We start from the raw sequence: 10,531 nt of genomic DNA on the forward strand, positions 1-10,531 counted from the left end.
CTCCCGAGCGCGTCCACGCAGTAGCACGTATCTGGAGACAATTTCTTTTAACTGCTGAAGAGCATTCAAGGTGTACATGCCGAATTTTGTCCATCCGTTCACGCACTGAAGGACAGTTACACTGTTTGCAATTTTTAGCCATCATGAATAACGCCACTCGGATCATTTGCAGATCTTTGTGTGGATAACTGTTTTTATTTCTCTTGAGAAGATTCCTAAGAATAGAATTGCTCGGTCATATGGTAAATGTACGTTTAACATTTTAAGAAACCGCCAAGCGGTTTTCCAAAGGGGCTGCACCACTGTACGTTCCAGCAACGTACGGAGGTCCTCAATCTATTTTTTATGGAATACCCATTCCAGGGGGTGTGAGACAGCTCGATGTGGTTTTAATGCCGGTGACACGTGAAGGAGGGAGAGAAAAAGAAACCCACAGTAACGGGATAAACTGGAAGCAGCGTGAATATGCGCTGCAGCCTCGGCTGGGTCCTCCCCGTCCACCCAGAGGTTCTGCCGGGTCTCTCATGCCCGTCCCCCCGATCTCCCCAATAATCCGCACGTCGTCCACTCTCCTTACATCTACTCTCCGCTTTCCTCGTCCAAGACCCGGCCCCACACCCCACCGCAACCCGTCCCGCGACACCCACGCGCACGGCCACCTCGGGGTTACTCCTCCCTCCCGAGAGGGAGAAAGAGAGACTCCCAAGAAGACGGCTGCGCAGCTCCCGCTAAGCGCCAACCTCCCTGGAGGAGCTCCGCCTCCCGTCCCTGTGGGCACACCTCAGCACCCCGAGTCATCCGTCACCCTGTCTCCTTCGCCTGCGATCTGGCCCTTTCTTTCGGGTTCTTCCAATGAACAGCCTCTAGCTCCAGGTCACACACACACGGCCTCCGAGTACTTCCTTCTTCAAACTCTCAGTGAAGCTTTCTGAGAGTCACTTAGATTCCCAACGTGCACTTCTCTAGACTTCCACGCTGTTCAGCCCACGCCAATCCGATTCCTATCCTCAAACGCCGATAAAACAGCCCCTCTCAGAAACGCTCAACAGGGCTGCTCATCCCTCCCTCCCGAAACTCTCCCCGACTAGTTCCCACAACGCCATTCCGCTCGTCTCCGTGTCTCCCGCCTCACATTTCGGCACGACTCCCGAGCACAAGCAGTAATGGTTCCAGACTATTCTTCAAACAACGGTGAAACCGTGACTAGCCCTGGAAGACAGACAGCGCCTCCTTCTGGAGCAAAGGGCAGGCACGCCTACTCTCCATTACAACAGACCTGGGCTCCCTAAGTCCGAGCTCCCTTTCTGAAACACAACCATTCCGTGCGCGCGCCATCACCTGGCCCTCTTCAGAGTCACCTGTAGGAACAGTGGCCTGCGTGCTGGTACCACGGATCCCGCTTTGCTGTGGGTAACGAGCCACCTGTTGTCTCTGAGAGTCTCGTGTCTTCCGTCAGCCTCTATGAAAGTACGTCAGGCTAACTTGTTAACTTGAAAGGAGGGTAAATTTTAGATCCTTTCCAGTCCTTAACACCTTCTGGCAGGACTGTCTGGGTTTCCTGGCCAGACTCTACTCCTCTGCCTGATATATATATATAATATATATATATATGTATGTATGTATGCAAAGCAAGCTCTGGGTACCAACATGGAGCTCAAACTGACAACCCTGAGAACAAGACTCACATGCCTGGGGGGCCTGGGGGCCTCAGTCGGGTAAGCGTCCAACTCGCGATCTCGGCTCAGGTTGTGATCTCGTGATTCACGGGATCGAGACCCGCGTCAGGCTCTGCGCTGACAGAGGGATTCTCTCTCTCTCTGAATAAGCAAATAAACTTTAAAAGAGTCACACGCTTGGGGCGCCTGGGTGGCTCAGTCGGTTGAGCGTCCGACTTCAGCTCAGGTCACGATCTCACGGTTCGTGAGTTCGAGCCCCGCGTCAGGCTCTGGGCTGATGGCTCAGAGCCTGGAGCCTGCTTCCGATTCTGTGTCTCCCTCTCTCTCTGCCCCTCCCCCATTCATGCTCTGTCTCTCTCTGTCTCAAAAATAAATAAACATTAAAAAAAAATTAAAATAAATAAATAAATAAATAAAAAATAAGAGAGTCACACGCTCTATTCGCTGAGCCAGCCAGGCCCCAGTACCTCAGACTGCAGTCCAGACTGAGAAAGAGGGCTAAGGGGGTGGAGAACCCACTGGAGTAGCTAGGGGCTGGACCTAAAAACCCTGGTCAAGGCCAGAGGCCTGGACCAGTTCTACGAAGTCCTGTAACCCCCTCAGATCTGGCAACAGGATTAACTCCTATCTGTGTCTGATTAGAGTCAAGGTATCGTTTCTGTCTCTAACTAGCACTAGGCTGGACAGATTTCCAATGAAGAACTGTGACCTTTAAAACACACGCACACACTACTGCCATGAATGAAATTTAAGAAGGCAGAGAGAAGATTCCTGCTTCTTCGAGACGATTTTCGCCACTAAGTGACAAGGTGGAGAAAATAAGAAAAGCAGCACCTATTATGGAGGAAAACGCACACACGCGCACTGTCCTCAGGCACCCCTGGCAGGCACACAACCTGGCACCAGCTGCTAACCTAACAGACACGCTCTGTGACACTGTGCAAGCCGCCACCCGTGGCGCGGACAGCCCTGTGTCCCAGGACCTCCCTGGCTGCCGCACGCAAGCGAGAGCCAGGGCCGGACAGGTCAGTGACCCACAGCCTGAGGAGAAAAAAATACCCTAGGACAATGATGTCCCTGTCCCAGGGATTTGCAGTCAGGACATAGAGTGACCAGAAAGGTGTTAAGAGCTAAGCTAGAGACTAAGGCTGCCATTTGGGGCCACATCTCAAGTTAGCGGGCAAAGGACGCTGGGTTGCAATGAAGCAGAGGGGGCAGAAGATTGGAGATAAATAAAGAACTTCCTCAATTCTGGCCCGTGTGCATTTTCTTCAGATACAGCCACCTTTCACCGGCCAGGGAGCTCTGCACTATTACGATAAATCTTTCTTCACTTGAGGTAGCAGGGGTCTGTTCTGTGCCACCCAAAAGGCCAAATCTAGAACACAAAACGTCAACAAAAGCAAAGTTAAAATCAACAGGCCCTTGGACAAAATGTGGAGGGGGAGTGAATATGCAGCTGGACCCTGAACAACAGAGTCACGTTAGGTAAAAGTAACCCTCAGAAAGTTCCGCACCGTGTGTAAACTTTACAAGCAAACTATTTTGCTGCTAACCCAACTCACAGCCCTTTCCAGAGTCCAGTGCAGAGACAAGATCAGAAAACACGGAACTGTGCCCCTTCTAGCAAGAGAACTACTCCAGCAACAGACCTGTGACAAGCCAGCCAAGCTAGGTTAAAACTATAGGCGGAAGAAGTCAGCCACAGGTACAGTCTTAACTGGCTGGTAAAACAATCATCATGTAACGACCAGCCGCGGCTACACTGGGCATCACATAAAATGAGTAGGTGGGCTACAGAGACAGACGACTAGAGGGTACACATTCAAAAAGAAACACAGATAAAAAGACTGGCAGCCTTCGAGTGACTGACGGCTTTCTTCCTTCGTCTTTGGATGTGTGGAAACCACATCTTTCCTTGAGTTTTTGTTCCTTAAGTCAAGGGTAAAGCCTGGAACACGCAGTACACAGCGAAAAAGAAAAATGCTGATGAAGGTGAAGGGAATGGCACGCTTTCAAACCAATGAAGCTAATGACAAGCTTGCATCAAAATTTAAATATCACACACACACACACACAGCAGCTTTATTTCTAAATAGGGAAGAGCTGGTGAGAAGCTCACCAAACTATTATGCATTCACACAGGCAGTACGGTGCAGCCGCCGGAGGCTGCTGAAGAGTATAGGTATCCTTGCTACCTGAACTCACGCTCCCAGACTCAGAAACCAGAGGATCAGATAGCAAGGGATACTCGTATTCCAAGGCATGGAAAGATGCTCGTGATACAGCAAGTAAACAAACAAAAAAAGGCTACGAAACCACACACGCCGTATTTCTCTTAAAAGTAGCACATTTATATGTATCTGTACCCGCACGTTAAAATGACAGTTTCTGCACTGCCTGAAGTGTTGTCTTCTTGCGTTTCTCATACCCAATCTAGTTTCTTATAAACAATAAAAACTCTCCTAAAAAATAGGCTTTTTCAGAGGCTAGGTTGGGATGTGGAAAAGTAAGCCTCGGCTCTACTACAGGACAGTAGTGAAGCAGTCAGGAAGGGCAAGAGGGTGAATGAGCTGGCCTGAAATAAAGAAGGGGCCCGGGGCTCTACTCCAGCCAAACACCCCGTGCTCAGCGACGGCCGCTCTGAAACGCTCACCACCGCCAGGCCAGTCTTTGCACTGTCCTCCCCCTTCCTCAACACTTCCCCTTCCGTTTGTTCTATTAACGGCTGACCGTTCTCACTCCCTATGTGCTGACTGTCCTGCATGACCCGTCTGTTCAGTATTAATTCAAGTCCTAGTTCCTTCAGAAAGCAGTCTGACTGTCCCAGGGAACAGTGATTTCTCCCCTCCTTGGAAACATCCAGAGATCTATGTAACAGAGTTACTCAAAATCTCGAAGGCTGTAGGCATCGGAGCGCCTGACAGGCAGCTCCCAATCACTAAAAAGGCGATTTGCCAAGGAACTTATAGAAGATCGAAGTGAAATCAATGTGCAGGATGTGTCCACTTCCATAAAGACACCATGAGTATAAACCTGGGAAGCAAAAAGATCAAACGGCAATAAAACAAAAAAAAACCCCACAGAAGTGAAGTCATTTATGTTGTGCTCTATGGAAAGACAGACCGAGTAAGAAGAAACCAGGCTGGCTCACTCCCCAACCACTTCAACCCTTTCTCCCTTGCCGCATCCACCGTAAAAGCTGGAAAGCCACCTGTTCTGACCTTCAGCCTCCCCGAAGTGGACAGCGGCCACCGACCTGGCCAAGGAGATACAGGCAAAAGCAGAGGGCTTTTCTCCCTCTGCTGCCCTTCAAGCTGCCGAGGACATGGACAATGTCTGGAGGTGCAGTGGCTCTTTGTGACCAAAACAACGGAGGCAAAACAGAAAAAAAAAGAAGCCTGGATCCTTGCTGGCACTGGTGCTGTAAGGTCCCCGTCTGCCCAAATCTAGAGTTCCTGTCACACGGGAGAAACCACCTGTTTGCTGAAGTCACGGTACAGCAGGTTCTCAGCTCGACGCAGGCATTCCTGACACAGCATGCAGGGAGCTCAGGAGAGGGGCTCGCAAGAGTTAAGTCATTACAGCTGTCATTCTCCACCTGGCAGGCATCAGAACGAGGGACAGGAGCAGAGAAGACCGTGGTCCCAAACCCCGGTGACTACGAAGCGGGGTCCCCTAAGCACATCTCTGGAAGGCCATCCAACATGGTCCCTCCAGAAGTGCAACAAAGCCTCTTTGTTCTGATGATAAACAAGCAAAACAACCCTCCACTGAAGCGACTCCTCTCTTCCCAAGTCACTTCTTTCCGATTTTATTCCCCCAAGTGAGGACTAAGAAGGTACTAATTATTAATAAACCTTTCCTAATAACCACTCCATGAATAAAACAGAGCTTTAATCCCATGGAAATAAAAACCAAATTTCTGTTTTGAAGGCATTTGTATTTACAGGTGTTTTATTATTTTTTTCATGGTTATAAACACCTCGGTGTTCTGGAACTCAGTTATACGGATGGCCACGAAAACTTATTTTCCAGAGAAAATTTAGCTTTTGTGTTATTAACCATTCTCTTTCAAAACATTTTAGTTATTTTTGATAGTTTCCTACTGATTGTCTGCATTTTGGAAATACAGGCCGTTTTCAAATGGGCACATTTCCACAAATTATCCACAGAAAGAATTCATACTTAATTTTTAAAATATCCGCACATATGTTCTTTCAATCATTAAGCTATAAAATATGGGTTAAGAAACTTCTAGGCCAGAATCACTAGATATTTGAAAGTAAAGGGAAACAGAAGATCTTTCTTATACATAAGCACTTTAGCTGTTCCCTGTTCAAGATTTAAAAATTCACCATCACTGAAAGAATAAAAGAAATGTGAATTAAAGACATACGACACTAAGAAAACCACCAGCCTCTCCTAATACAAACCACCGCACCCAAAGATGTAAGGTAAAGGGTACTGCTCCCATTTTGGAGAACCTTTTATTTTTAAAAGGCAACCTGGTTCTAAGACAGGTTTCTTCTCCAAAAATTGAAATATTCTCATGATGGACACGAAAAACTGCCAGTGGCAGTCTACAATATTTAGACACGTCAAAATCTACAGGAAAATCACAAAAGCAATCTTCTTAAAGACTATAAGAAGAAAAGATTAAAAGAAAAGCTCCCTCCAAAATGCACTGCAATAGATTTCGCATTTATCTTTTCAGTAGTTTTCACTGAAAAATCCAAACAAAAACCACTCTTCCAAACAGGTCTTCTCTTCATTGGCTGGTTCAGTTTTCAATTGTCCATAGAGTCAAGACTTCCATCAGATACCCTAGGGTTGAGGCAAATTCAGTCTTCTGAGCTCTCAGTGAAGGGTCTGACCGTGGTCAGGCACCTGCAAAGGTCTGGCAACGGTGCTGGTGCACAGGCCAGGGCAAGCCATGCCCTGGAGAACAACTCACATCAGCGGGCCCTGTTGACGGTTCCGATTCAAGTACAGCAGGTAAAGAATGGTGGGCACTGTTCACGCGAAAAACTAAAGCATGGGTATGATAGGTATAGAATATCATCAGTCAGGTTTTGTGGTTTTTTTTAAATAGTTCCTCTGCGGAAAAAAAACCCACTGCTAAATGAACTTACATTTTGAAACGAGAAGTTAAGGTATGGACTTATACCCTCCCTCAAACGAAAGTCCCAACAGGAGATTTTAAAATGTTACAGGTATGTGTAGGCTTACCTGTTACAACATGGTGGGAGTAAATTTAAAATTTCTTCAGCTGAGCTTAACAAATGCAGTTTTATTATTGGAAACTAAATCCCTCCCCCCCACCCCGAAAATTTAAGCAACATTACCATACTTGGTGCCTCCAAGTCTAGGTACATTGAAGAACTTCTTACGTGAGTTGTCATTTAATGTTTCGATAAGGTACTCAAAGGCGTATCCTGAAAAAAAATTATAGTTTCATGAAACACAGCTACTAAGTACCTTAATGCAAAGTGAAAACAAACAGAAACCAGCTCTGTCCGTTAAAATCTTCTGCAATGGTGGAAACGTTGCATATTTGCAGTGTCCAACAAGGGAGCCAATCAGCCACAGGTGGCTACCTGAAATGCAGCCGTAGCCACGGAGGAAATGAATTTTAAAACTTAATTTTAATTAATTCCAACCTAAATAAGCACGCACGGCTAGAGTCCACTGTACTGGACAACAAAGTTCAAAGCATGATTCTTGTCACATAAAAACAGGTGAAGTAACGAACTCCCGAAAGGTGGCAACAAAGAATATCCAGAGAGGAGAAATAAGAATGATTTAAATGACGTACAGGCGTTTGTTTGGGGGAGGCCCTGTCCTGAAAAATGCTAAGTACAGGTAGAACACTCTGAGAACGCCACAATGACAAGGGTTGGGCTTTTTTGGTTGTTGTTTTTTTTTTTCAAATAATCGAAAGAGATTTTTACAGAGTGTTGGGCAACATGGATAAAATCAAAACCACACGAAAACAAGAAACTTGTCCGGTAAGACCCTGCCAGGTCTGCAGACCCAAAGTACAAACGAACAACAGAATTTCCCCCTAAAGGAGAGTGAAGCGAACCAAGAAGTCAGAGACCCGGGGGTCTCCGCGGAGCGTTCCCAGCTCGCACCGTTCCCGGGAGCAGAGCCTGCGGATCTTTTGTGCAGACTCATCGCGGTGGGTGGGCAGGACCCTCGGCGTTAGCACCCCGGCCCACTGTGGGAGCGGGAGCGCGTCCTCCCCCGTGGAGGACGAAAACGGGGGGGGGGGGGGGGGGGGACACCCGCGCCGCAGTGGGTGCTCCGGGACCGGCCGACCGGAGCCCGGCCTTGACCGCTTCCCCCTCCCCCCACCACCACTCCGGGCCGGAGCCCGCGGCACAGGGAGGGGCTCAGCCGAGCGGCGGGGGTCCACCCGCTGAGGCGCGAGCCCCCGGCAGGGAGACCCCGCCCCCACCCCGGCTCCGCGGACGGGGGCGGCCGGAAGGCAGGCGGCCCCTCCCGACCCCGGAGCCGCCGAGCAGCGGCCTCGGGCAAGCGGCGGGCCCCGCGCAGGCCGGCCGGCCGGGGCGAAGGCAGCGGGCCCGGGGCGCGCGGCCCGCCGGCCAGGCCCGGGCGAGCGGAGCGGGGAAGCGCGGCCGCGGGCGGAAACTGACCTGCAGCTGGGGCGTCCATCGCCGGAGACCATAGTATCCCTGCGGGGAGGGGGCCCGCGGGGGAAGGCGGGGGAGGCCGGGCGGGGAGAGGGAGGAAGGCGGGCGGGCCGGCGGGGGAGCAGGAAAGGGGCAGTCTCGCGCAAACACCGCGAGAGCCGCAGCGCCGGGCCGGCCAGCGCTCGCGGGATTTGCCGCCCAACTGTCGCGAGATCTTCGGACGAGGAAACAAAGAAAGACAAGGGGGCGGGGCTCCCGGAAGGCGGTTCTCCTGGCCCCGGAGCTGGAGTTACAGGCTTGTGGCCGCCTCGGGTGTCCTACTGGGCGTGTGGGGTCGAGCGGCATGCGGGTTCCCGTGGGGAATCCCGGGAAACCCCGGGACACCAGGCGCAGGAAAGCCGCCTTGCCCTGCACACTGGCCTGGCTTCACCTGGGCGCTCAGGTGGAGCCCGCGCGCCTTCCAGGAGCCCCGGCCCGGCCGACTGCGGAGCGAGGTCTCTCCCTGCGTCCCTCCGCCTCCGCTCCTCGGGCTCTTGGCCCCCTCGGCCGCCGTACCAGCCTGTGGCAGCCAGGGCCCCGGAAAGGGCTGCATGGGCTCGTCCTGCCTCCCTCGCCCGCCCCCTCCCCCCCCCCCCCCCCCCCGCTACGGCCCCCACCCCCGGAACTGCCGGGTCCAGGTCGCGTGGCTGCACGTGCTGACCTCGGTTCTCCAGCCTTCCTGTCCTGAGGGGTGCCCTTTCTCCGCCCAGCTACTGAACGTCGGGGAATAAACAGGGCCCTGCTCTTGCGCCCCTTCTCTGAGCTCCCTGACCCACCTCACCGTTTCCCTTCCATACTGATGCTTCCCAGTCCACCTATAACCCAAACACATCTCCGAAGCCCAGAGGTGTGTATACTAGTACCTACTGGACTCGTCCACAGACACCCCAGACAAAATCTCCAAAACTGAACTCCTCCTTTCCCCCCTAAAACCCACTATTGTTTTTGTACTGCCTGTCTCACTAAACGTACCACCATCCACCCAGTTGCCCAAGCCAGAAACCCGCCTGTCATCCTTGACCTCTGTACCTTTGATCCATGACCCAAGACCTGGCCATGAGTTTATTCACCTCTCCAACCAGACTCCCCTGCTACCACTGGGGGCTAGATTTGAACGTTTCCTGTCTGGATGACTGTGACAATCTTCTCAAAAAGAACCCAGGACATGAGTGCTATTGTAATCTCCCTTTTCATGATGATAAACTCAGAGTTAAGTAACTTACCCAACATTATCCAGCCGCCAGGTGCCTCAGGACTTGGACTCAGTTCAAATGGAGGAACAAGTCTACATGTTTAACTTAGTCCTTCATGATCTGGTTGGTATCTCATACCTATTGTTCATACCCTTTTTCAGGGAGCTGATTTAGGCAGAGTCACTTGTCTGTCACTGCAATAATTCAGGGTACATTAAAACTATACCCAAATTACTTTTATTTGTAAATGGGGTTAACTTTTAGGCTCAGATAATTGTAGCAAATGTGTTATTATTTGTGCGTGTGTGTGTGTGTGTGTGTGTGTGTGTGCGCGCGTGTGTCCCATCCTAAACATCTGGGAGTGTGTTCAGTGGGGGAGGTTGTCTGATTCTTGTGCAATTCTGTCCTGTGGAGCGCAGGTAATCTAACATTCATTAATTGCCAAAAGTGTGCCTCCACCGTGGTAACAACCAGGAACACACTCCCATTTTCTGAATGTCTTGCTGAGAAGAACTAACTTAGATCAATCACCATGTGTTTGTGGCTGGACACACTGCCTTTCTTAAAAAAAAAAAAAAAATTATTGAGATTCAATTCACCCACTTTAAAACCTTTGTGATAATTATAGATTTAAATGCAGTTGTAAGAAGTAATAGAGACCCGCATAGTCTTCACCCAGTCTTCCCCAATGTAACAGTACAAAATCAAAATAGGAAATTGACATTGATACATTCCTTTGACCTCATTCAGATCTCAGCAGTCTTACATCGTCCACTCCTTTGCCAGGTGTACGTGGTTTTATCACCCGTGTAGACTCGAATGACCATGGCCATACTGAAGATACAGAATGCTTCCAAGGATCTCTCTTGTTGCCCTTTTATAATCACACCCATTTTCCATCTAGGCTGCACTCCGTCATTCCTGAGCCCCTGCTCAACCACGAATCTGTTCTCCATTTCTATAA

At 50.1% G+C, this 10,531-nt stretch overlaps 1 protein-coding gene across 3 annotated transcripts in view; it reads right to left on the minus strand.

The window, feature by feature from the left end:
- The window catches only part of IREB2 (iron responsive element binding protein 2), a 47,390-nt gene extending 38,927 nt beyond the window's left edge, over positions 1-8,463 (minus strand). For all 3 annotated transcript variants that reach the window (XR_014137762.1, XR_009605621.3, XM_060617464.3), the window contains exons 1-2: positions 8,339-8,463; positions 7,025-7,114 (exon numbers count right to left, since the gene is read on the minus strand). Coding sequence is in view for 1 of the 3 variants with exons in the window: in XM_060617464.3 (XP_060473447.1) it covers positions 7,025-7,114; positions 8,339-8,357 (109 nt within the window). In the remaining 2 variants the exon portion in view is untranslated. The remainder of the gene's footprint in view (positions 1-7,024; positions 7,115-8,338) is intronic.
- Between the last annotated feature and the right edge of the window lie 2,068 nt (positions 8,464-10,531).

The sequence above is a fragment of the Panthera onca genome, chromosome B3, assembly GCF_046562875.1.
Source record: "Panthera onca isolate mPanOnc1 chromosome B3, mPanOnc1 haplotype 2, whole genome shotgun sequence".
In the NCBI taxonomy this organism is placed as follows: Eukaryota; Metazoa; Chordata; class Mammalia; order Carnivora; family Felidae; genus Panthera; species Panthera onca.